General features: G+C 38.6%; 2 protein-coding genes and 1 long non-coding RNA gene across 3 annotated transcripts in view; all 3 read left to right on the top strand.

Annotated features, from left to right (window-relative positions):
* The window catches only part of LOC110989764 (calcium-activated chloride channel regulator 3A-1-like), a 36,079-nt gene extending 9,784 nt beyond the window's left edge, over positions 1-26,295 (top strand). The window contains exons 2-13 of the mRNA XM_022254379.2: positions 14,199-14,490; positions 15,018-15,334; positions 15,885-16,130; positions 16,283-16,416; positions 18,016-18,109; positions 18,614-18,910; positions 19,458-19,685; positions 20,523-20,654; positions 21,319-21,475; positions 21,856-22,020; positions 22,397-22,621; positions 23,067-26,295. Coding sequence (XP_022110071.1) covers positions 14,199-14,490; positions 15,018-15,334; positions 15,885-16,130; positions 16,283-16,416; positions 18,016-18,109; positions 18,614-18,910; positions 19,458-19,685; positions 20,523-20,654; positions 21,319-21,475; positions 21,856-22,020; positions 22,397-22,621; positions 23,067-23,683 — 2,904 coding nt within the window. The 3' untranslated portion in view covers positions 23,684-26,295. The remainder of the gene's footprint in view (positions 1-14,198; positions 14,491-15,017; positions 15,335-15,884; positions 16,131-16,282; positions 16,417-18,015; positions 18,110-18,613; positions 18,911-19,457; positions 19,686-20,522; positions 20,655-21,318; positions 21,476-21,855; positions 22,021-22,396; positions 22,622-23,066) is intronic.
* Positions 2,714-6,202, top strand: LOC110989766 (alpha-1D adrenergic receptor-like). Its single transcript, XM_087136392.1, has one exon. It carries the CDS (start codon positions 3,507-3,509, stop codon positions 4,668-4,670), a length of 1,164 nt encoding a protein of 387 aa, XP_086992518.1. The 5' UTR covers positions 2,714-3,506; the 3' UTR covers positions 4,671-6,202.
* On the top strand, positions 25,433-27,220 carry LOC110989767 (uncharacterized). The gene is made up of 3 exons (XR_015425077.1): positions 25,433-25,567; positions 26,413-26,456; positions 27,067-27,220. It is a non-coding gene; the product is annotated as an uncharacterized LOC110989767 (long non-coding RNA).
* The last annotated feature ends 440 nt before the right edge of the window (positions 27,221-27,660 follow it).

Raw genomic sequence — 27,660 nt, 5'->3', positions numbered from 1 at the left:
AGACCTCGGGAGGATAGACGCGACTAATGCCCGAACAGCAGGCGAGGACATTATCAACAATATACAACGGATTTTCAACGATCTTATAGAATGTTACTTTTATTTGTTCGAACACCCCGTCCATTTTATTATATAGCTGTCCAAAAACTCCATATATGGACTTGGCGCTCGTGGCAAACCGCGTGCAAGCAGATTCTTAACCTATCAGGCTCGATTAAACTGTCTCTTTCCGCGCACGTACGTTCATGCCCCTCACTTAGTTGGTGCGCATGCGCACCGAATCCCACTACACTGCCAGAAGCCAGTTAAATGGCTCTTGACTCGGGCAGGTGGACCCCAAAAGTAATCGATCAAATCAAGCTCAGAAAAAGTTGTTTGCCCCTCATTTCCCGACCAATTAGAATTTAAACACTCAAAGTCCCTTTTGATAACTTGAAAACTATAAAAATTAATTTTTTGCCAAAGTTTTGCCCGTCTTTGTCATGTACCTCCAAAGTAACAGAGTCAGCAGTTGGAAGTAAAGGCAACATTTTAGAGGGGATTTATTTCAGTTTTGCTGGGTTTTCCCTGACATTTCCCCTGAGCGACCAGATCAAACACGCACCACTCGGAATAGGAAGGACCAATCACAATTCAGTTCGTACACGGCATGGCAGTCTTCGCAAAACAGAATAAAGTTTTGAGCTTGGTATTCAACAGAACACTGCTTTCACACTGGGATGTTCGTATGGAAGTTTATCCATTTGACGCACACGACGCACCTGTTTGCGGTTCAGCTGACATGCTTCAAGTTAAACTGGTTCCTGTCCCGTATGTAGTCTCCAGACGTCTTACAGGCGTCCTCCGAGCGGAGGGGCCTGGTAGCGGGTAATGAATCCGGCAGGATCCTGCCGAGTGTATGTAAGCTGGAGCTAATAGCATATTTGGTTTTTTGTCTTCTTCGAAAAATCCACTACGAATTGTGTATTCATCTTAATTTTAACAGAATAAGGCCAAAAAAGTCTCCGGTTTCTGGTCAATGCGCGCATCGCCGTAGTGACCTACGCGTCGGCAAAATAAAGATTTTTTTAAATTTTGCATAAAACGATTTCCAAAAGCCGCCAAACTTACTTGATCGGAAGGAATTCTGCTACTGCGTAATTTTAACGTGTTTTTGATAGGTGAAATTGAGTGACATGTAGCTTACGGTAAATGAATCTCCCCTAGGCCTCCACACATTTCAGTCGAGTTCTCTGGTCAGACTTCATTCGTGTATCATCACACGAAGGCCGTGTCTGAATCAGTTAATTGGATGCGGCTTGATACATGCGTGATTGTATGGGAACTAGCAGTGGACGCTGCCAAATACTCCGCGTAATTTCCGGCCGTAGCCAATTGATTCGGACCCGGGCCCATTCACGTTTGTGAACCAGACAAGTGAAGTAGTCTTGCGTCCTGCGTAAGTATACAAGTTGATAAGCTTTTGAGCAACAAACCGTGAGGGGCCAGTCTGTTTCAGTGTTGGCGAGGCAGTGGCGATACGTGCGGTGGCGATGGACATGCATCGCGTTATGACAACCATACATGTAACAACTCATGCATCGTTGATCGTCACTTACCAAGAACAAATCTCCAAAGAGGAGATTTTATTTTCTGAGCTGGATTTTTCCTCAATGTGTTAAATGCAGCTTGTTTCTTATAAGCTAAAACAGAAAACAATGTGCATAGTGTATCATTTACCTCATGAGAATTTTATTTCCATTTTGACTCTGGAGCTGAACTGTTTTCATCATTTTTTTCATAGTCTATTTGACGTGCAACTTGTTTCCTCTAAGGTAAAGCAGAAAACAATGTGCAAAGAATGTCATATACTGCTATTTCATGAGAATTTCAACTGGAAACTGGAGCTGAACATTATTGTTCACATAGGATTTTCTCCATAGTAGTGCAGTGCTACTCAGTGTATTAAAGAATAAAAGCCGGTGTGTTTTTCTTGGCCTAACCACTGATTTGAAATAAATCGCCGTACATGATTTATCAATGAAAATCATAGAAACATATATTACCTTACTGTGATCGAAAGAGGCGTACTATGGATAGGTGGGCCCCTACGGGTGCACCACTACAAATAAATTCCCATAGACAGCAGTGATAAATCCCCATACTTCACAAATATTTTAAAAATACTCACAACTCTCACAGGTGTTCAGGCTGGACAGAAAAATGATTTTCCACATGTCTTCTTTCATTTTCCTTTCAATTTTCGGGGGGTTGACCAATGAATTTTTAAGAAATTTTCACCAGAAGCAGACCACCCCTAAAATGCAGAAAAGGTCCCTGTCCACAAAAGTAGCCATTTTGAAAAACCCTCCCTCAGCAAAATGGCTCAAATAGTGCCACTTTCAAACCCGATTGCATCCAAATTGCTCAGAATTGGAAGCCCTGAGTCCGGCCCAGATGTCCAGTCTCATATTTCTTCAATTCCTCAGTTCCATGGTTCTCAGGACTCTCTAATATAGAATATTTTGAGTCTACAACTTTTATTAATGAGCTCGGCGGACATATTTCTGGCCTAATTACGAGGGTGCACCCCTACTTGTGTTTTATTCGCTTGTCGCTGCAACGTAATTGGTCTGACAAAAATTTAAATATTCAGCATCCAAATTGACAGGGCTAATTGCACGCGTTAAAATATAGCTAGCTACCAGTCTCTACATAGTAGCGACGGGACTGAACCGGTGCAGCATACTTACATTACCGTGCGACGCGCGATTGTGTACATAGTTGGTCACGAAGAATAGACGCGCAGACAGGCACTTTAGAAAAAAGTCCGGCCACAAGACGATTTTTCGTCGAAGGTGTCATTTTGGAGTTGGAAACAGTGCTTAATGCAAATACAGTCGACAAGGAAATCCATTTGCTGTTTTTTGCTTTACCACTGCCTCATTTTCGCCGCAAAATACTGTACGCAGTTGAACTACCCGACAGAGAAAACCGAAAAGAGGACTCGTGGTTGTAACACGTCTCCTGAGTTGTGTTCCTGATTAGTTATACCACGTCGAAAGTGAAGAAGTGCAACTTAGCCAACATAAATCACTTACGAGACACGCCCGCAGTGAAACGTTGCTGAACTGGAGTGATGGAATTGTGACAGCACTGATGTTAATGTTAAATTCTTTGTTGCGTGCGATTTGATCACTGTATGGATTGCAGTCCCTAGAGTTTGTGCCCAGTGTAAGGTAAACAGTTTCCAAGGTATAACTCTTGGCTTTTAGCCTGAAGTACGTTTTGAATCAAGTACATGTACTGGAAACGAAAAATTGCGAAGACATTTGGAGGTGCCATTCAAATCCTATTGCGAAACTAAAAAAATGGACTAAATTGTAAGGCATTATACATTGAAATTAAATGGGCGTCAATGTTTACCTCAATGTAGAAGACCGCAGTTGCTTACAGACGCAAACACGACTTTATTAAGCCGATAAGAAGCCTGTCAAGTACTGTTGACGGTGAACTGAACGTCAATCATGTCTTTATCAAACACAAAGAACGAAAGCGTTGATATTCCCCCTCCCAGTACCGGTATACGCGGTGCTCCTTTGGAGGCTACCCTTCTGTCTGTCGCTTCTTTGTTGACATTAGTCGGAAACCTGGGCACCCTTGCTGCTTTCTGGATCAATCGCAGCCTGAGACAGAAGCCTAGTAATCTGTTCCTTGTCAGCTTGTCAGCGGCCGACTTCCTGGTCGGACTAGTGGTACTTCCTCTTCGTGCCCTGGAGACGGCACTGGGCTACTGGCCTCTAGGGGAGGAAGTCTGCATGATCCAGACCTTCTTCGCCAATATCGGAGTGACAGTAGCCATCTACATCATCACTGCCATCAGCATTGATCGGTTTCTGCTGGTTTCGAAAGATTATTCCCGCTATCTAGCTATCGTGTCCCAGAAAACTGTCAAGGGAACCATTTTCTTTTTGTGGTGTTCGGTCATCTTGAATTCACTCCTCGAGATGGTCCTTTGGGCTACTGATGCGCTCCCCCCACCAATTCCAGTCAACTTTGACTTCGTGTGCCTGCCTCCAGTCAAGCTGAACCAAGCATTCCTCATGGCCATATTCATTTGTGGGTTCTTTATTCCGCTTTCCATTATGGCTGTGTGTAGTCTAGGTTTCATGTTGCACCTCCGTAAGAGACTGAAGGGGAATATTCATTCAGCTGGGGAGTTTAGCCCTGGTGATTCCGAGGCGTCTGGTTCATCAAGACGGACAGCCTGGACCACCGTTTCATCATCAGTCACACGCAGCACCGTAGTCACCACTCATGGCCTCGCATCGCTCGAATCACGAGCGCCGGCTGTCGACGGAGCCACTACTGCTTTTGGAGTCGAGGGTAAGGAGAACGAAACCTTTGAAAGCCGCCGCCAGACCACGCTGAGCAACCGGTATATTAAGCCAGCAGTGACAATGGCTGCTCTCCTGACCGTATTCGTTGCATGCACTCTTCCGTATCTCATCATCGCAGGCATTGTGTCGCCGATTTGCCCTTCTTGTTACACATACCAGACTCGTGTCCATGTTGCTAACTTGCTGTTTACTAGTTCTTGCATCAACCCCATCATGTATGCAGCTACGCAGAGTAAAATAAGAGAGTTCTATCGTATCCATGTGTTTAAGTGCTTTAGAAGACGGCAGTAAAATAATCTGCATTTGCTGCACAAAAAATGAAAATAAATTGCCGTAAATTGCATATTGCATGATGGAGCATCATAAACGCAATTTAAATTTCCTTCACATTGTCACAATGGGCACATTCTAGCTTGACAGAGAGACAAATTCCATGATGTTTTGCTCAAAGTGCATAATACAGTCGTAAGAGATTTTGACCCGGCATTCCAAAATGATACCAACAAACTGAGTTTTAAAAGTGTAAACGCTTGAACTCTGCATTTATTAAAAGTGAATATCAAGAAAAAATTTGAATTCACGTTCAAGATTCTGTCCCAGGTTTCTTGTTTGGACGCAGCCTGCTAGAACATCATTGCTTGGAGTCACGGTGGTATCGGAATTTTTGTCGCATCGGGTTATCGTGACCTTCAAATATAAAAAATGTCTCTACGAAGTTTCAAACAAGTTGGTCCCAGCGTCACCTCACGGGAGCTGATTGGGCGTTTGACGCACAGGAAATTGCACTTGAAGAATTCTAGCTTGGCCGTGTGTAATGGTACTAATAAATGTTGGTCTCAATTCAGCTGAAGTGACCATTTGTTAACACAATAAGAATTAGGTTTTATACAAAGCACGCTATCAGTATCTGCAACGATTTTATCTTTTCGCTTATTAACCTCTCTCTTAAGTATTTACTGCACTCAGACAGTAATAGTTGTGATAAGAATTCTTGATAACATTCTATTTCGATAGCAGGATAAAAAAAGATGTATAGTGTAGACAAATTGAAACTGCAAAATTTAAACATGCTTGTAGAATGAGAAACACGCACAGTAGAAAAAGAAATGCCAGTAAAATATAATTTCAAAAATATGACCACTCACTCAATGGATATTAGTGACCTTTTGAACAAAGTTTAACATAGTTTAATTAAACTTAGGATTTTAAGAGTACACATCTATATTGAGGAAAAAATGGTTCCTAAAACTGACATAAAAATACCGTTAGATATAATCTTAATGTAATGGTTATAAAGTTTTCTCGGGATACACTATCACATTCTTAAATCACCTTAATCACCATTGTGTAGAATACGATGGCACTGTTTAGTTAGAGTAATATGCATGAAAAGGGGCCGAGGCGTTAGGAGTGTACATCACCGTATAACATTGGTCGTACAGAGCGTTGTAGACTTGTATGGTTTCTCAGGAGAGAATAATACAGTTTTTTCTTTTTCAATATCGTTGCAACTAGGCTCGTATTCCCCGCATACAACCTCTTTCTAGGTTATCTTGTTTATCTTTCTGCATCTGTTTTGACACAATTAAACTATTAATGGTAAATGATGAAAAAGTGGTGTAGGAATGTGACATACATCTTAAATGCAAATCTGTCGATGTAATTGTGATATGTGAGTCATCTTTCTTTTCAAATCAGTTGTCATATAAAAGTAACTCGCCCCCCTAATGGCACACATACTGCTTTACCGATCATTTAATCGATTTAATCAATCGGCAATGCTGGTTACTTGATTGATTGAAGTAAACATGTGGTTGATTTTATACCGGTAGCTGTCGTTTACTTTTTGTGTGGTGTAAATAGTTTCTTTTATTTATTTATTTTTCTGTAAGTTTGAAAATTAAGAAATCTGAAGAATCAAATCTAACTGCTTGCTTAAAGTAATAACACCATGTACATGTACACGCACGCTTTGTGTGTATAGTTCATAAAGCTCTTCATGTGTGTGCAGTTTTTCTAATTGTAACAGTTGCCAGCAACATGATGCTCATTTTGGCTGCAAATTCAAGGAACAACAGTTTTGAATATTTTAAAACAAATCAGTTGTCCCCTTCACACTCTCAGACAGGAGCCCTGTCCGTCGCAGAGTATACTGTCCAAAACGTTGAGCACACCAGTTCTTTTCATGATCCCCTCACCACTGGCTAGATTTTGTACTCGACCTCAACCCGTGTACGCCTCTATTCTACTTAACAAAGTACCCAAATTAGCACATTTAACTGCATGCATGCATGCCTTGAACTATTCTAAGGCTTCAAGGTGCTTGATGTGAATCTTGACTTGAGCAATGTTTTGTGCAACTTTTTTGTATCTCTGCTATCAGCTAAATAAACCGCTATGCCATTTAAAGATTTCAGATTGCCCCTAGCTGTTCATCCTGATTCTTTGGGACTCGGATGCTAAAATGTCTGGAAGATGAGTTTACTCGTTGAATTGTTCTCTCAACTTGTGAATTCAAATGTGCTTATTAAAAAGATTTATGAGAAATCTTTTCTTATTAGCCTACTATCATAGACAGATATGATGAATTACAAAGGGAAACGAAATTTACGGCAGTAAAATATCCAAATTCTGGCCATTTTTAGTGTAATAAATAATGTTAGTAAGACAATGTGGTTTCTGCTTCACAACCATTCCGTGTAGGGGTCATCATCAAACTTAAAAATTGAAGTGAAACAAATAAATTTTTCTCAGTTGTATTTGATATTTGAATATTGAAACCATCTAAATCTCAAAAGAACTTTTAAATCAAAGAATTTTTTATTTAGGTGACAGTCTCCTGAATATGGATGAAATTTGTGGTCAAAAAGGAGGAGCAGGGGTACAAATCACAAACTTAGAAAGTAATTGAAGCTCATTCATATGATTTTACTTTATCTGCATACATTAGGTAGCTATTCCAGTCTATTTGATAAAACATCGAAAGTTTTTCCAAATGCTTTTTGTATTTTGCAAGGTTTTAATCATGAAAACACCCTCAAAATATGTCACGCGAGTCACAAAATTTGACAATTTTTTTTAATTACTAAAAACTAGACAAAGATTCAGCTAGTGTTTGATATTTGTAAATCAACTAGTAGTGGTTTATCAATAAAAGCATTAATATTCTTATTTGCTTTGCATTCCTTGTAGAAAAAAACTCTTTCAAGAGTTTCAAGCAAGTCACAAATGCGCTGTATGTCAAGCAAGTCACACGCCAGGAATTGAAATTGAGTGTAATTTTCACTGTGAAAACATGACATTGAATCAGTTTTAATGAAATTAAAGATTTTTACCAAATAAATAATGCTGTTGCTACGTGTACATTCCAGTACAATTGCATCATTAGTTGCAGCTCTTTCCTTTGTAAACTCTGTCAATTACATGTACAATACATGCAAGTATGATGATGGGCATACATGTATGTACATGTACAATACATGTTCATGTAGGTAAGATGGGAAAGCATATATTCAGACACCCTTGCCAGCAGATGCTGAAGAATCTTGGCAGCCAGTAGATGATATACTGTGCACAGTGCTACAATCCAACCTGATGAACAACAGGGGACAGCTGCAGTTCAATGAGGAGATCATTGAAAGTGCAAAAGAAAAAGCATTGGACAAACCAAACATTACAACTCTTTTTCTGAAATAATCGTGTGGAATTCATGACACTCACTTCAATTAAATTCAGAGGCAGTTCTACTCAATGTCATTGTTACGAATATATGACCTGTCAGCACTAAATGAGCTGAAAGTCAGAATTTTCAAAAACTGAGATATTGGTATTCTTGAATTCAGCAGAAAGAGCTTTCTAATAGTATGTACATGGAACACTTAGGGTAAATGTATTAGTTGACAATGTGGCTTTATTCTTGCAGCTTTGCGTCTTTGTTCCCGACATTGTTTCAACATTTAAGACCAGGCACAAATAATGCCATCGTCAAAATTGCTAAGAAAATAACATTTTACAATATGTGATTCTGCAAAATGTTTGGAATTAAATAGGAGGTGGGTTAATCTTTCCAAATATCACAAAACCAAAAAATTGTCCTCTACTCCAATATAAAATTTTGAACCCTCAAAACAGGAAAGAGTGGGATGGGAGTTTACTCTCATTTTGTCTTGACAGGCCACATACATGATGTCTTGTGCTAAATACCAGATTTCCATCCAAAAATTTGCCAAAGTAAAGGGAAAAATAGCAGTTTTCACACTCTTCCATAATGTATTTGGAGGTACATCATTTTTATTAATGTAATATTATAATTTGATTTGTTTTACTATTATTACAGTTATAATGTAAAAGTAAAACGCTACTGCGTCACGCGAGTCACATGTTCTTCAGGCCATTTCTCACAACAAGAGAGACTTTGTACAATGTAACCTTTTCATGGATTAGGTCAGAGTATTAAGTTTTTAGTTCGGTAAAAATTTACTTAAGCACATTTGTACATTCATAGGAAATGCTTTTAGAATCAAGGGATATGAAAAATCCCCATTTCTATCCTGTCACGCGAGTCACGTCAAAGAAACCGTGATAAAGAAAACAACAAACATTTTAAAGTGATCAAATAAAAAACTAAGAGATACATTCACAATGCCTTGTCTTAATTACGTGGTAATTTGAGGTGAATAAGTGCCATGTTAGCAACAGTACTGCATTAAAACTCAACATTTTGTCCAAATGTCACGCGATTCACCATGGAATGGCTGTTCAGATTATATCACAATTATGCTCTTATTTTCAAATTTGCATTAACACTAAAGGCACCCAAAAACGACCATAAACTGGCAAAAGAAAAATTGAATAGCAGGTTAACTGGTATACACAAAGGAACATCGACATTGGGCATTTCAAGTCATGACTGATAGCTTTTTTGAAAGACTGCGCTTCCACCATCGATTCAGGAAAAATACTGGAGACGGTTTTTTTCACTACAATACCTCGAAAAGCGACCGATTGCATCGAAACGGATGTAATTATGGCAAATGAATACTGCATGCAATTGGGCAAAAACTGTGGCAGTTTTAATTTGCTTTTTTAATTTGTCCTTATCAACCGAAAGAGTTTCCTGGAAATATATTTGCAATTACTCAGATGTTGGATGTCCACTACAGGTCAAACAAATGACCAGTGAATTATGAAATTGTCGTGATTGGTGAAAAATTAAAGAAGTGGCTTCAGTAGCATATTAGTCACAGACAGTAAAAATCCGTTCAGTTTAGCTGTTGCAGGAAACAGAAATATTTTATATCATTAGAACTATTGACTGATTTTACCGATTTATTGAGAATGTACATGTCTGTTTCAATGTGAGGGTCAAGGCGGGATGAATTTGGGCAGACAATTTTCTTAGCAGCGATAAATTGATTATCTTTCTATATTCCCAGTCCTTGCTGATTTATCAGCCAAATAAAATCCAGTGGGTAGAAGTGAATCTCGCAAATTTGTAAAATCTGGTACCAACAAATTGAGATGGCTGTGAGCAGAGATGAATACTAATATATTTTCTCTGATGACCCATGCAATGGTTTTTGACGGGATTTCTAGTTGCAGGCTACACGGATACGAAGAATGGTTGCCAAAATCACACAAAACGACATGCTTTTAAGTGGTCTTTAAATACACAAATAGTTAGTGAGACCAAAGACACATAAAATTATCATATATTAAACCATGTTTCATTTCAAAGTGGTCATTCTGAAGTTGGTTCATGTAATTCAGAATTAGTTCGGGAACACATCTTTCAATAGGTCCCCAAAATACAGTTAAAGGGGAAAAAGATAGGAAAACGAGTGTCCAACGATTTTGCTAATGTACCTCTAATTGAAAAAAGAATGAGTGAATGAAAACGGTTAAAGGGTTTACAAGACATTTCCAAGGTCCGTCTTTTTAATGTAAACACATTCACGTGAAAGAGTGAAAGCATGCTGGTCTTTATTAAGTGACTGTTCTTATTGGCCAGTGCAAAAAAACTAAATCCTTCCAAGTTGCCCAGTTTTTCCTTTGCTCACATGAGTAGATGTTTAATTGCCCTACCTCCCAGCCAGCTTGATTGTAAACATTTTCCCCCACTAAATTTAAATTCAGGGTGTCAGTTGGCAAAGGTCTCTTTGTTTGAACGTACAACTGACCATCCACTGTAATCACACCATTATAGATAAGAGCATCGTGCGCGTCCCACGTTCCTACACATAAGACGGAAGAAACCGGTTGCTAGCAGAAAATACCCATGTACAATTGGAGAAAAAAATATAAACATATACCGGCCATTTCAGATTTAATTCAATGGCTTTGTTATCTGTTAGACAGCCGCCAGAGTGTAAAAAATACAAAATTAGCATTGTATCAGTTAGCCAATTCCTGAAATGGTTCTCTAAACCAACTTACTTAATCAACGAAAATATACTTCAGAACGTCATTGTGACAATTATTGTGTCATGACATTATTTCTGGATCGGAAACTGCATAAAACTGATAAATATTCATTGCTGCAAAGCTTACTAATTCATCCATACTGTGTGATATTTTAATTGTGATAATAGTTTGTAATTTTTTTGCTCTGCGACAATTCAACGTGAACAGCCCTACAGATGAGTTGTATGTAGATAAGATGAGAGGTAGATAATAACTGAGGTTGATATTTAGCATGAATTGACTCGGGTGCTACGAGTCAACGCGTACTACTCATCCTCAGATGGGCGGTTGCAACTTATTTAATAGCACTTCTTATTTTATAGCAGTCACTGGGTAAGAATTCAAGTTAGTTTAACAGTTGACAATAAAAAGTAAGCTGTAGGAATAAAATGCGTGTACAAAAAATTCTGAAGTCTAATCTAACCTTTCCAACAAAACTTTCATCAGGCCCATCCGATCGAAGCTATAACTAATCGACTACACGCAGGTAACTCTGCGCAACGTACATGTCGCACGTTCTTGTTTTCACCTTAGTACATGAATGAAAACAAACGTATTTCCACAGTGTCCAAGTGACTCTCCCCAATATTACTTGAAAGCCAATAAGATTTCAACATATCATTATGCCACTTGGGGTAGTTCCAGTTTGAAAAACCATAGAACGTGATAAAACTGTTCTATGCATACGCAGTGGGAAGCGATCTACTGAGTCCCCATAGGAAAGTGCACAGGTAGACAAAGTGTGACTGTTTGTGAGGTCTTTAGTCACACTTCTTTCGGTCTCCAGGTAATTTCAGTTCAGCAACGAAGCCATCGGTCTCAGCTGGTGGCATATTTAATAATTCAACGATTTTCCTACAACGAAAACGGGGACGATGATGTTTCCGAAAAGCAAGGCGCTTTCCCTAGTAACACTTCCTTATTACCCAAATGCGATACTGAGCTCAGCGCTTCACACGTATTTACTGTGCAACATTGGAAAGCTAGGCAATTTAGTAATTTCTTTAAAAGAGAAGGGGAAGGAATCCCTTTTAGATTTTAATGTTAAAAGGTGTAAATGGCCGTGGAAGTTCGAAAACTGGAGAGGGCCGATTTTATAATTTACATGGTTATCTTATATGTGTGCATCTAAATAGTGCATGCATGGGAGAGCAACTGGAATAGGAATCTTACACGGATAAATAAAAAAAAATCACTTTTATTCCCTTACTCGGGATTTGGATATGCCGCTGCCCTCTCAGAGGAGAGGGGTATTTCCACCTTGACATGTCTGTACCTGTAGAATTGCGTGTTAGCAATTTTGATCACGCTTATTTCTTCATTCCTTGTGCCACTCACCCAAGTCACTGACCGGAAAGCAATCTTATAGGTTCAGGTTATACATGTAATTAGTTTCTCATAAGTAGAGGCCTGTAATTGTACTTTCCCTTCAAAATATTGCCTGTTTGAAGAGACCGAAAGCATTCCTTATTGCAATTTCGTCCCCTTGAAACATCGTCATTATTTTGGAGAAGTCGGGTCGTTAAAACTCCTGTACATATCCTTGATGATTTAAATGGTAATTTTTCCATCCCTGGTTCATGGATTCAGATAAGTTCATGCACTGTATACATGTCTCTTGCTTTCCCACCTGGGTCGATTTTCGTGTAGGGCATTGAGGTTGGTTTCATTCTTTTATGATCCAAATATCTGCAGAGTATCAGTGATTCCGATGTATTAAAAAAGTCTGATTTTTTTTTGAGTGCAACGAAAAAGCAAACAAGATCTCAATTTTATCACGAGCAAGGAAACAGTGATTATCTAATTATGCAACTTTTTTTTACTTTGGGTACCAATGTACAATGATTAGAAAAGGGTAATGCTTAATTATCAGATCTTATACAAGTTTAATATAAATTCGGGGGAGGATTTGGGCTAGCTCTGCCACGAAGGTCGACTCCAGTTCTTTGACGGTGCAAATAAGCTTGAATGCAGGATAAATTCATCTTCAACAAAGAGCCAGAAACAGACGAACAAAGCAAGGGACCCATGCAGGCGTGCTGTCTCGAAAATATAGGGAATAGGTAACCCCAAATACTGAATTGTAGACTTAGTTCGCAAAATATCCTTTTAGGAATCAGATTCAGCTCAAGCTTCGGTCAAGGCGAATTTCTTCCAATCGCTCAAAAAAAAAGTCACAAGTAGAACACAGGTTCTGATAAGGAAGTCTTGAAAATAAGTTACGTTTATTTTTTGAATTATGATTGATAAAACCCACGTAAAATTCAAGGCATGCATTATTCATAACAAACGTGGTTTTGTTCTTCTGGAATTTAAATGCTTTCAGATCTTCCTCACGGCCTGATAATCTCCATCTACGCTCCGATCTGCGTGCCTTCGCAGCCTCTTTGCCTCTCGAACATCATCAGTAAACCAAGGCACACGATCACGGGTGATAACAGTCTATCTTACACAAAAGGCAAAGTTGTATTATACATAACAACCAAGGAGTCAAGTTTTGTTGGTGGGTCACAGATAAAAGCAGACTCACATAAGTCCTTTTTAAAGCGATCAATGTTAATTGATTTTCCTAAGTTACTATGCAGTTGCTGAGTATAATAATAATTAGTTTACAGGAATAAATTTTTCTCCCTCAGAGAAATTGGTAGCAAAAAAGGTGTTACATTCATCACCTCGAACAGAACGAGCTTTAAATTGAACACGATGTCATATGCATAATCATCAGCTGAGACATTACGCTTGCCGTCCAGTAACTTGCTCCGATTTTCAGGGAAATTTAGGGTCATGCTTCAGTAAAACATTGTTACTGTGGATGATGCTTTATTGGTCCACTTCAGGCCAACATACTTTTGCATTATGACGTAGGCATGTCTCCTGAGGCTGAAGCCTCTTTTGTCTTAAGATTTGAGTCGATGAATTTTGAAATTTTGTATATTGTTCTTTTTTTGAATGTTAACTTGTAAAAATGTATTCGTCTTAATACCAATTTATTTTCTATCCAAGTTAAGAGTGATTTTTTGATGAAAGAACATAATAATATTACCAAGAGTTACTGAAATTTTCATTTCATATACCGTGTTCAATGTAAAATAATTCTCAATAATTCCGCTTAAACATGTTAATAAATAGTTTCATTTTATGGAAATATTTTAATAAATCAAAATGGTTCTATAGAAGAATTTGCAAATTCCTTCCCTCCAAACAAATGGCACAGGCTCTTTCCACGCCTATTCACAGACCTATTTTAACTACAACGTTTGCATTGTTCACGTATTTTCTATTCATTGTGATTCCCTTTTTTTCCTGTTTTCTCAACCTTTCCGTAGAGTTTAAATTAAATTTAAATCTTCTCAACAGGTTATGTTTACAGAGGCCTCAGCATTCCTTTACGAAGCGAGTGATCACCGAGTGTACTTCCATGATATTACTATCCTCCTCCCGCAGTCCTGGGCCGACGATCCCTCTTACCTCCCAGCAATGTTTGAAAGCTTCTACACTGCTAATATACTCGTAAATACTGCGGCCAATCGCTACATACCAGCTCAGCCATTTGTTAAGCAACCAGGAATGTGCGGCGAGGAAGGGTCCTATCTTCATCTAACGAAGGAGCTCATTAGGCAGGGGAACCAGGGGCCATGGGGAAATCTCAGTAAGGTTTTGTTTGTCTTCTGAGAATATGGTTTGCGCCCACAAGAACAGGGCTTTCGTTCGAAACACAGTGTTCGTAGTGTAGCGTATATTTCGCAGCCTTTTGCCACTCGAAGTCAGCCCAAAATTCAATTCAAATAGACCTTAGACCTCCAGCTCGCCTAATACAGGACTGTCTTTGCAGCTTATAATCCATTGTTTTCAAAAACAGTTTTTAATATTCACTTTCACTAAAATATTGTAACTTGTCTTCGGGGGCAAATAGCCTCTCCCAGCTCCAATAGATATGTAAATTTACAAGTCATGACTAAATATAAGGAGAAATGATAGCTATTACAATATTTAGAATGAATTTAATAACTTTCACATAGTCAGTTTGCAGTAAATAAATAAGTCCAAAATGCTTGATTCTGATGATTTGGTTGATTAGCAATGGTGCCATGGGAGAAACTTCGGTTACAGGCAATGATATTTGGGACAACACTTGTTTTCGCTTTGGTAGCTGTAGATGTTCTTTTCAAATTTTAGGTCGAGTTTTGGTGCACGAGTGGGGACACCTTCGTTGGGGTCTGTTTGATGAGTACCCAAGCAGATCGAATGATCATCATTTTTATCTCACCAACACCGGAAGTGTGGAACCTACCAGATGTTCAAAAGCCGTGACTGGAGATGTTTTGCCATACCTGCAACAAAGGCCGACATTTGGGGAACCTGCAGCTGATATCCAGTGTGAGATTTGGGACAACGTGGGACACCTACCGGACCATAGGTGCCGATTTCAACCACATGGCGTTCAGGCTCAAGGCGCATCGGGCTCACTCATGTATGCACACTACGTTGACCAGGTGAAATTTGATGGGTAATTTCGGCAAACGTGATCAGTGTATATCTGACTAAAATTTCCATTTTGGGTACCCTATTTCTCCCCAATACGTGCATCATGTAAGTTACTAAATGTTGGAATTTGAATTCTTTTATAATTTCACCATTCAGTTAAAGGCGGGCCTTTTTCGAAGATTTTATTACGACTGCAATGAAATCAAAATGGCTAAGTAGGCTATTATTGATGCTTCTATTTTTTTAACCCTCATCCCCTAGAGTGTATGTTAAATTATATTGAAATCAGAGGATTTTTGGGTTAATTGTGTCCAATTCCTAAAAAGAACCCTACTTTGAGAGGTTATAAGCGTTAGATGTAGAATAAACTAAACAGAAGGAAACATTACCGTTCGGTACCGGTAATAAAGAATTGTTACATACATTGCATTGTCAAACGACGACGAGAAATTTAGTTCATTGTCTGGCAGTCTTTAAATACTGATAGCTTTGGTCATCGAGTTATTTCAATTTAATTTAACCAGCATTGCTTTTCTGCTCTGTGATGATTTCCGACAGATTACGGGATTTTGCCATAGCAATGTTAGCGGTGACGTGAGATCCCTGCATAACCCCGAAGCTCCAAACCGTCACAACACTCTGTGCAACAGTCGAAGTGCCTGGGATGTTATGCTGGCTACAGAGGACTTCGCTAATGGTGCTAACCCAACTCGAACGGTCGCTTCCACACTTCCCCAGTTCACAGTTAAGCGGGTGAAGAAGATGAGGGTAGTTTTGGTTCTGGATGCGTCTAAAAGCATGAATGTAAGTTGCAGTTAAGTTGCTTGTTGACCTATTTAACTTGCACTGGTTTAAATAAAGTAGCGAAGCAGTTGTACAAAAACAGACCGGTATTTTGTTTTTTGCAAATTGAATGGAATAATTTTTTATGTTTATGTCAATGCTTCAACCTGTAGGATAACAGAAAGTTTCAAAAGCTCCTCCGAGCAAGCGCTTATTACTTGACTGATGTTCTGCCTATGGATACCTGGGTGGCTTTGGTAGCATTTAATGCCTCTGCATCAATTTTGGCGCCACTCACAAAAATAAGGTAAGCCTCATGAGGTACGACCTCAGAAGGTACGTGCCTATTAAACGTTCCGCTCTAATAGAACAATTTTGAGTTCCCTTTAACTTCAGAGTTAACTTGGAGTGCCGTTTTGTGAATTACTTGATTAAAAAAATACGGCCAACTATCAAAACCTTCCATGATATCCTACCTCTGTTCTGCTCAAAAGCCTGGTTTACTCCCTGTATACACAGGGAGTTACCTAAAAAAAAATTCAATGCCGTTTCTGTTCTTTGGGAGTGTGGAGGACATCCATGTAGCAACTTTGAACCATTTACAACAGCTTTTGGGTCAAAACAAATACAATTCACACAGTTGTAATACCACTCTCCAAAATGGAGCGTCCAACTGGCACCAAGGAAATCAGAGGAAACAATGCCGTGTAGGGTTAATATTTAAAAAAAAAAAAAGATATGAGACAGCCCATAGGCCTCCAAATTATCTAGAGGGTGATCTTTATATTTTCTGTTTCCCCAATACTGGCTATTCACAATAGTGCGCCTCTAAGGTTTTGCAACACGTTGGCCAATTACAACGCGAGAAATCTGCTTATCCTTTACAAACGCGCATTGGGTCGAAGAATTTAGCGCATTGTGATTGGCCAATTGTAACGCGTTGCAAACTCTTGCAGGCGCACTATTGTGAATCGTCCGTATTGCTAACATGAAGACAGAGACAGAGGCGCAGGGAGTGGATAAAAGCTACCGCTTTTGCAAATCTCGAAAGATTAAAAAGTCAGATCTTCTGTCCTGAAAACTTTCCCATTCTGTGATCCAAAGTGCACGTTCTTGATAGGGCTATTATCCAGGGTGGGGGTGTGACGGATGACGGATGTCCATGCCATGAACTTGACATGAATGTTAGCTGGTGATCGTGAACACGCTGAACACGGTTTAATCTGTCGACAAAAAGTACACAAATGTACAGAGTTTGGCCTTTAATAGTTACAAATTAAACAACATGAATCAACAACGACAATTTGTTTATCTAATAAAATTTAAGCAATCATAACTAATCACAGAATAAGAAACAATTAACAGGATGGATGATAATAACCTTGTGTGCAGTTGTACATGTGCATGATGCCCGATAAACCCTACACCTTGACATGTGCATACAACCATAACTTTGTAAATTGTCTCTGCTTTTGCTATATTTTCTACCTCATTAAATACTTAAACCTATCCCGAAATACTCATAGAAAACCCATTAGAGCCTATAAAGTAAATTTAAATAATGCATTGAATGAATTCCACTTACGACTTTGGGATGACGTGTGCACTGAAACTAAATTACACGGTGACTCCTAAACTATGAATCGAAATTTCTAGATAGTGTGCCCATTGAACAAATTAAAATATCGGTAAAAGATCATTTTGACTTAACAGGGGAGTTCGATTCTTTTTGTGCAGGGAGCACTGTATTTGTCGCCGTTGTTGAAGCCATGTAATCTCTTTGTTCCGTTCATAATCGTACACACAAAATTTTGGGGGGTTCCTTAAACCTTTGGACAAAGCCCATCATAATGGCGAGGGGGAGGCTGACCCAAACGCTGTAACACCGTTTATCAAATTGTATCAGATACAAGAGTAGCCGGCAGAAACTGGTGGACAAACTACCTAACGTTGCTGATGGCAATTCTAGTATTGGAGCGGGAATTTTGAAAGCACTGACGGTGAGTGTCTCAATGTCAGTAATAAAAGATGTAAGCAAAAACTAACAAGGTATCTTGTATTAACGACACAATACACTTCCTGCAGGCATCGACATGAGCTGTATTAAGCATGACAGTCTGAGCATAGAGAATTTCAGGCAAACTGTTCTGCAGTTCGTTCATTGCATGTGATTAATTTCAGCTAGTTGTTACCAAGCATTTCTATTTGCTGTATCTTGAATAATTGCTCAAAAGATCCAATGAAAATGAGTTCCATTGGGTCAAAATGGGTCAAACAATGCGTAGAGTCACAATGTGTTTATTCTATGAAAATATATAGCAAAATTAATCAATGTTACGTCAGGACTTTTATGAGGTGTGGAAAATGAGAATACTTGCCTTGAAAAATTTGTACCACCCCAAATACTAATGCATTAGTTTTTCACTAAATTTCAGTCAGTAAACCAACATAAGTTACAAAATTGAAAAAAAGGATAAAGAAATGATCCCTTTTACCGCAAATAGGCATTGTCAACTAACGGCGAGTCTCCTGCAGGAGGCGTGGTTCTTGTGATGAGTGACGGTTTAGAGGACACGGCACCCTTTTTTAGTGAGGTCTTTGAAGGTGTTCGAAATCAAGGAGTAGATGTGGACGCTTTGGCCTACAGTACGAATGTGGATGAGAACTTTCACCTACCCAGCGAGGGTGGCGGTGGCTCTTTCTTCATTCCTTTTGCCGAGAACGACACCATAGCAACCGAGAAACCTACGACCATGCAAATGGAAGACGAAGAGTTTCAAGACTGGGAAAGGTTTATAACGGTAGGCAAATAAGTGTAAATTTCTGTGACACTGCTGCAAACGCCCCGCAGTTTAACGACTTATCATTCATGCAAAACTACAAATTTCTCAATAACTCTTGCACTTTTGGATAACATTGACAACCTAAGTACATGATGCAGGAGCTCCGCACACAACCCTATGGCATTCCGCAGTGGACGCACTGCGCAATATTTTTTGTTATATTTTCTGAATATGTGGACTACTGTGCAACCTCCTTCAGTAGGATATGCTGCACAGGAATTTGCTTTCTAATATTGATTCTTTATATTTTATGCATAAAATCCCATATATAAATTTTGTCTAAAATGGCTAATGTCCAATAAATTTTGTTTACTTAATAGCCTGCCAGATTTGCCCCAAATACTTCGTATCCGTTCTTGTTTGACTACAGATCATATCCAACATTTGAAATATGTGTATCATGTTTACACATTTCATGTCTTCAACATCAAATCGCAATAGCAATGTCAAAATTTACCGTGGTTTCCGGAAACGAGATTTTTTCTTGCACGTGCTACCCTTTCAGATTGTCCGGCGATCGGAAATGTTACGCGGAAATGGCAATGGTACTAACAACGTGCATATTGACAACACTGTGGGTTATGAGACCATTTTCCGATTCATTTGGGAGATTGGGCAGGCAACGGCGGTTGTGCGGACACCTGAAGGATTCATATTGGACCCTGGAAGGCCAGAGTACTCCGTGGACACGGATGGTCGGCAAATCGAAATTCGAATTACAGGAATTGCACAGGTATAGGGACTGATGTGAGTTAGACCCTTTAGCATATATAACCAATATATATATGTTCATACATTTATCCAGAAAGGATAGTCTTGTTGACAGCCGTAGTAAACGTGTAAAAACACACTGAAACGATAGCTGGCACTAATTTCATTCGAATGAAACAAACAACTTCTGATCATAAAGGAGAAGACCAACAATAATTGCACCTAGAAATCAGGCAAGATTAATGGTTTCCTTCGGTATCAGGTTATACAGGGTGGCCCTCCCTCCAAAAAAAGGGCAACCCCCCAATTTTTCTTTTATTCTCCCAAACAAATTGATAGAAATTGTCTCTTTTGGTATTAAATTAATGCCTAAAATGTGATCTTTTCAAAAGTAGAAAATCGCATTCATGCGTTGCGGAGATGTTTTGAATGTAACACAACTCATTTTTGCTCTGTCCAGCGGGAGTCTATATTCCGTTTATCTTACAATCCTTATATTATATACCAAAAAACTATTTGGGTTTCGTATTTTCTCAAATTTGTCTCTGGATCGAAACTTCATGAGACGTGATTAATGTTTACTTTGAAAAAATGATATACCTAGCTTCAGGTCTTTTGGTCACCCCTTAAGCTTTGGGTAAGTTCTGGACTAAAACACGATCAGTGCCCATTTAGACCCAAGTGATGAATATGGTTGCACGACTTTAAGTAATATTTTTGCATTTGTCTCAGCATTTATTGCAGAGTTGGAAATAAGTGAAAGTTTTTACAAAATCGTGCATTATGCCCTCCTCTGTGATGTTTAATGTACATAAATAACTCTGATGTTATTGAGTTCTATTCTCTATCGTCGTACTAGACTGGAACCTGGTTTTACGACATTCAAAACATGAATATGCAGCCTCAAACGATGCGGGCTCACGTGTACTCCAAGCCCTCTGATCCTGTAGTACCACCCCTTCGAGCCAAGGGCATTATCAGAAAAACTCAGGTATAACAATGGGGACGTCTCGCACAATTCACTAACCCTAAACTATTAAAGTTGATAATAGTCTAACATGCTTTAAAGACTTTTTGCCTGTGGACCAAGCTTCATCAAACACAACGTAGTCTATTGCATGCGATACTGCATGTACATGTACATGTACTCTGCGCTATGTACATGTACACTGTACATGCGTCATTCTGGCGACGACGTCATTCAATCATCCTGGGAGCGCGAACGGCCAAAAGGGGATTTCTTTGTGGGCGGGGAAATGCAGAAACTTTTTATTCATTTTGGAGTCACAATAACGGGTGACATTAAATTTATGATGTTTTTGAAATGGTTACATATTTATTTTTATTTTGAAATACTTTACTTGAACTAGATGTTTTCTATTTCTGTAACCCTTTAAGACGTGATATTAAAATAACTCAAAAGCACTAAATTAGTAGACGCATGTACTTTTTAAAGTTTACTGGAAATAACAGTGGTGCCATTCAGTTTTATCAGTATCTAGGGAAGATATTTCGAGTAGACCTTTGTCAGCCAACTATGATGTACCTACATGAACTATTTAACTTAACACCTAGTTTTTAACACGCATACCTTAGAGAATATTTGAGTTTGTACTAAAGAACCCTAAGCATCCTGTACTTTTTTGTTCCTTCAGGTAAATTTTACAGCGGAACAAAGAGTAATCATATACTGCGAGGTTACGCAGGGCGAGCTCCCTGTCATTAGGGCGGAGGTAAAGGCGTTGGTCGAACGGCCCGGGGATGGTGCTTTTTCGGAATCTATTGTCGTGGAACTATTTGATCTTGGAACGGGTACGATTTTTTTTTAAGAATAAAGTGTGCGCTCAAATCGCAAATTGGCGAAATTTGGAGTGGGGGTGAGGTGGGGTGGGGGGTAGGGGGTTTCCCATTGAGGGATGTCCCCATATTTTTTAGAGGCTTTGAAAATTGCATGAGGCTCGTAAGTAGGACATTTGAAATGGGGCATTCGGAGGGCACGAGTATCTACTGGGGGGCTTGCCACCTGGAAGTTGCGTGCCACTCCGTTGAGAGACACGAAGAATACGTCACAAATATTTTGTTAATGGATTTTATTAAATGGGTCTTAAATTACTTCGAAGCATTATTGTATAACAGAGGCAACTGAAAATTATTTATTTTTATATTATGAAAACTCCTATTAATTATTCCAGGTGCAGATACTGAAAAGGATGATGGCATATATTCAGCCTATTTTATAAGTTTCACCGGTGACGGAATTTACAAGGTTACATTCGAGGTAGAAAACAAGGCTGTAGGTCAAGCAAAGAAGATAACCTTTCCGCAGACGTTAGGAGGAGTGATGCCACAGAATTGGAGTAAGAATGGCTGTCGATATCTCATTGTCTAAAATTGCTATTTTCGAGATATTTTCTTAGGCTTTCGATATCCCAATTGTTGAATCATTTGAGATTTTAAGATGGTAACTTAAAATATTTCAGATTTGCAATTGGTGTAACCAGTATTTGTAGTCACACTTTTACGTTTTACTCGAATACTCAAACAAAATTATGGACAATGCCCGGCGAAAATTTCAATAAAGTACCTAAGCTTACAGTTGATTTACATTTATATAAGGAACCGTAACCTAAAACGAAAACGGAAACACCTACATGTACAGATCCTCTCGACACGTGATTCGGAAACTGTAAGATCGTTTTCAGAAATTTCCTAGTAATCTCTTTTAAATGTCAGATAACACAAAAGAACCAGTGTTAGTAGATGTAGACGCCTTCATGAGAGCCACTCAACCCGTAGAATTCACTGTAGTCTCAGCACCAGATCCCGACAAGATGAACGAGGTGGATATGTTTCCGCCAGCACGGGTTAACGATCTGAGAGTGGCGAGTTTCTCGAGGTATGAAGGAAGACTGACGCTGCAATGGACGGCACCAGGAGACGATTTTGATATCGGGACAGGTACTACATACTTCACATAATAGTGGTGATCCTCTCAAAAATCCTATTCTAAAAATTTTCCATAACATAATCGGTACTCCAAAATACTAACCCTATCCAGTCTAGCTCTGTCGCATAACACCATACAAAAAACGTTTCTGCCCAATTTAGACATCTCAATCTCCAACTCAAATGATCGAAGTCGAGACCAGCTCAAGACGGTGACATAATTCGGCTTTAATTAAAACTGAGACATTGCGAATGCATGTGTACTCGTTATTTGTGAGAGATGTCTCGAATATTACATGGTGCTTTATACACTGTCCTGTTGTTGAATGAAATTTTATCTTGCTTAATTAAATTACTGGCACCAAATGATACAAAATCCTATTTTCTCTGTGTCATTGAGGTTGTGAAGAAAAATTTCAATCTTTCTTTTTCAATTCTTACCGGTTTTGTATTTAAGCGGCAGAGTATGACCTCAGGTACAGCCACAGCTTCAATGAACTTTTCTCAGACTTTAGCAACGCCAAAGAGATCGATGTTAGTGACATCATATCCGGTGACCTTTCAGCGCCGCAAGAAAGCGGGTCTGAAGAAATGCTGGTCTTGAAAATACCCACCATGCTCTCAGTGGACCCCAAGGATCTCATGCTATTTCTGGCTTTCCGTATCCGAGCAATTGATGACTCTGAGCTTGCTGGCGAAACATCCAACATTGCTACTGTCGTTGTTGACTATGGTGCCAGTCCCACCACCACCCTGATGATGTCCACACTCGCAACCCAACTTATTTCATCAACGCCAACAATATCTACTTTATCAACCAGCGCATCAAGCATCACCACTTGCGCATCATCTACTAAAACTAACAACTACTGGACGGTCCTTGGTAAGAATATGGCCATTGTGCTCGGTGTTGCTGTCATACTGATGGCAATTTCGATTATTGTGTTAATTGTCGCTTGCACAACCAAGAGAAGGAATCAAAGAAACTATGTCGACGGTCAGGTTGTATCCCATACGAAGGCCCGACCTACTACTGACAGGGTTAGTGACGCTTGGGTGCTGGAGGAGATTTAAACCTTTGATTAAAGATGAAAGTAGTCCGTCTGTGTTAAAAGTGTACAATATTTCGCGGGTAGTTAGGTTTCGAGGAAATATAGGTTTGTGCACATATGGAAATATACTCTAAAATACACGTACGTCCGAAGTAAAATACATTTATCATAATTTCAAGCTGAAGGTGTTGAGCATCTAATAATTCATTACGCGTACATTTCGCTTCCGTGCACTCTTTTTGAAGATCACAAGAATATAGTTAGCCGTTGTCCTCCAAGCTGAGGACAGAATCGAAGGGGTTGTCATGACGTTTAAAATCATTTGTTGTCTTGTAAATTGTAGCGTTATTACATTTTGTGATGCATTTACAGAAGTTTCGTCGGCGTCGGCTATATTGTTAACTGGTGGTCGCCATGACAACTGTTATGCATAAAAACGAATTAGGCCCATGCGCACGATCGAATTATTTGAAAACTGTTAAAGTATTGTTTTAAAAAAATATATAACCTTACTTGGAAGTGAGGCTTTGGTAAGACTCTCCCGTGTAATTTTGGAAATCATGAATTCAAGGAATTTTCACGATCAGTATCAATTCCATAGAGGCTTATTCTTGTTTGGATGTGTATTCCATAGTGGCTAAGAATCATATGTAGAGTCTACTTGGTCCATTTTATTGTAACTTTGCATTAGGGACACGTGTGATTTTAGAACATCTAACAAAAGCGTAATATACCTTTACTCGGTATTGATTTGATAAAAGAGTCGCTTTCCACGCCTGGTTCCCAGGAACTCTTATTTCAAGACGCCAGAGACCATCATATCTTTCCTTGCAGAAACAAGTTCTTGGTCATCATCCAGCTTGTGCAATTAATTAAACTTGTATATTATATAGAAATATTATATATGCTTTATTTTCCTTTTACTTTTGTCCACTCTAAAAGTTTATCCTGTTATATCGATTTGCCACTAACATTTTTGTGTATTTCATACACAGACAAATCTTGATCAATGCAACTGCATGTGATGTTAGAAACAATGATCAAGCAAGGCACTATGCTGTATGATTAATACATATTCTAGCCACGTCACTTTCTTATTTTGAAAAGAGTTTGAATTAAACGTAACTCATTAATATAATTTCTGCCTTGATTGCATTAATTTCAGAAACGTAATACAGTCCAAACAAAGCACCTGTATTACCTACAGATTTGTAACATTAAAATTCAGGGTAATACCTGTTTAGTTTACTAGCCAAGGCTGCTGACACATAAAAGTGAAATTGATTATTGTCCTCATGATCTGTTATTATTGTTATTTGCATAGTATTTTTTTTCAAATAAATGTATTGAATGAAAAGAGCTTCCTCTTTGTGCCTTAGCCCAGAGTGAAACAAAATTATTCCTAATTGCGACTTGCGACAAATTATCCATGCACTTTAAAGATCTCTTAAGCCTCGAGGGAGTAGTGTATGTTGTATTCTTTAGACTAATCCAAACTAAGTTTTACTTCACTTTACATTGGTGAAAAGCACTCTTATCTTTCATTTTGTCCAAAGTTCATCTAAAAGATGATAAAGAGTGTACTTTTATCTGAAGCTCGACTTGGATATCAGGCAAAGGTGAGAGCAGTGACCTACGAATTTATATAATCATTCACTGAAACCGTGTAACGTTCGACCTAGCCCAACCTGTTTTTAATGATGCATTCGTGGTTCACCTCGTAAGGATTAATAGGCACTATCCAAAAGGCAGCAGTTGGTCTGTAATTATAAACGTTAACTCAAATCACCGTAAGCTAATAGATTGGCGGCTATTGAAGCTTATATACATACACATCTCCAGCTTGAAAAAGATGGGAAACTTTACATCTAACAACCCCAATTACTCGGTGCTCAACTTAACCCAAGTAAGTACGAAAATTTCTGTCGTTCTTCCGACAAAGAATGAATTGGTGTCTGCAGTCATTCTATGTTGCTTCGAAAGAGGCCAATGTTTACTGGTGCTATTTGCTTTCAAAATCATTTACATACACCGAAGGCTTAGGATTGTGACTGAAGCTTTTGTGTGTTTTAATACCCGCTGTTGAACTGATGACTGAGTTTCTAATTATAGTAAACAGTATGTACAACCGTATTAATTAGAAGGCACATCCTCGTTAGCTCCTTTTTCAGTGTCAGTCGTGGAAACTAAAATAACCAAATGCATTAATTTAGATATTAATCAAGCCACCTTTAGTTTGCTTGTATAGAAAATCTCAGTAAGTAATAGTATTAAAGAGGGTGAATCAATGTATAAAACATGGAATTGCAATTGACCTTCCTGTTATCAAGGATAAACACTGGTGTATTGTTTCTTCATTTATAATTTTTCGGGAATTGCATTCAGCCCATCGATTGATTTTTATTTCAATCTAGATGAGCTGGTGGGTTTTCTGTTTATATACGATTTTTTATATTTTTATCAAGTTGAAAGCCCTATAGGTCCCTTTTAGTTTCCTGTTGTCGTGTTCTATTCAAAGAATACTTATTGTACAGAAATCCATGCCGGGAAAACCTTGGAGTCCCCGAAAAAAATCTATTATTAAATATAGAAATGCAGCGATAAACAGAATATTTCTTGCTTTACTACACTCCACCTTTTGTATATAAAACAAATCATTTTCAATTTCATAGTGTTAAATTTTCTTAGTGTTACATTTCTACGGTAACTCCGAATTTAACATCGTGTGATGAACTGAAATCATTATTACAGCAACAAGATGTTCGAATTGCAGAGCTGACGGCTTCAAGCCTTAGGTAAGTAATCAAAGATTAAAAAATCAAAAAGAAAACCTACCAATGCTTTCGTGAACTACATTTCCGAAGGGATGGAGTAATTTTAAAAAAGGGTTTTCGAAAATAACTGATAACTCTATGGAACAAATCCGTTGGTATACTGGATGTCTGAAAGCAATGCACTTTTGTAAAGTGGGTGGGTGCAAGGTTCATCGCATATCGCCAGGTATTTGTATCAGCACGTGGGAATTACCTGGGAATTATTTAGCGTAGCCTACACGATCAGTTGAACTCTGCTTCTTGAACACAGATAAATTAGTGTCCAAACATATTTAACAATTCGGAATTGATCACAACACACACAAAATATATGCCTGGGTACTTATGACCCCTTTTCTGTAAAAAGAATGAGAAAATAAAAATTTTGTAAGCTAATTCTATAATTTCTGAATATATATAATTTTGTGAGTGCTAGTAACGTTTTCGCTTTTCTGCTGTTTTTTCTTTATTTTGAAGTAATTATAAGTCAAAATTAATCTGTGTGGGATATTGCGACATTTTGTCTTTAAAACTTTTCTTACTTGAAGTGCAAATAGGTTATATACCTATATAAATATTTTGACATTCGCAGCGTCCTGGGGTCGGGATCCATAATCATAGCAGTTATCTTGAAGAGGAAAGTCTTGAATCCTGAAGTAAGTTTTCTTTCGTCAGTGGTACTTGTACATAAAAAATTCCGCTGTGGGGGTCGTTTAAGGTCCATGAAATAAACAATAGGTTTAATAATACCAGAAGTAAATATTATCTAATACGCATGGGAAAATGACATGAACTTGAATTGCTCTAACACATTTTCTGCCATTTCCGTGTTTCATATTATACTTTGTAAAGGTTAGGCTGCAAGAAAAGGCGGCGCAGTATTTTATTCACGTATATGGATATCTGCCCAAAATTCAATTGTGCTCCTTTACTGAGTTAAAAGTACCTCCCCGATCTGTAGTGAGAGTATACTGACACCATACCATCGATTCAGAGTCAAAGTTGAAGTTTTTGACTTAGTTCAATGTTTTTCGTTTATTTTTCCCATGCCAGTCAGTACTGGCCTCTTTATCAGTTCCATGTCGGTAGTCTGGGTAACAGTAACGAGTAGTACACTGTAAATAACCTTGCTTTGCTTTGTAGGGATAATCGGATTACTTTGAGATAATTGTTATGTGGCCTACGA

This window comes from Acanthaster planci, linkage group LG04, assembly GCF_054643075.1.
Source record: "Acanthaster planci isolate LZ-2023a linkage group LG04, COTS_SCS, whole genome shotgun sequence".
Classification (NCBI taxonomy): Eukaryota; Metazoa; Echinodermata; class Asteroidea; order Valvatida; family Acanthasteridae; genus Acanthaster; species Acanthaster planci.
The sequence above is the reverse complement of the archived record's forward strand: the minus strand, read 5'-3'. Positions and strand labels throughout refer to the sequence as shown.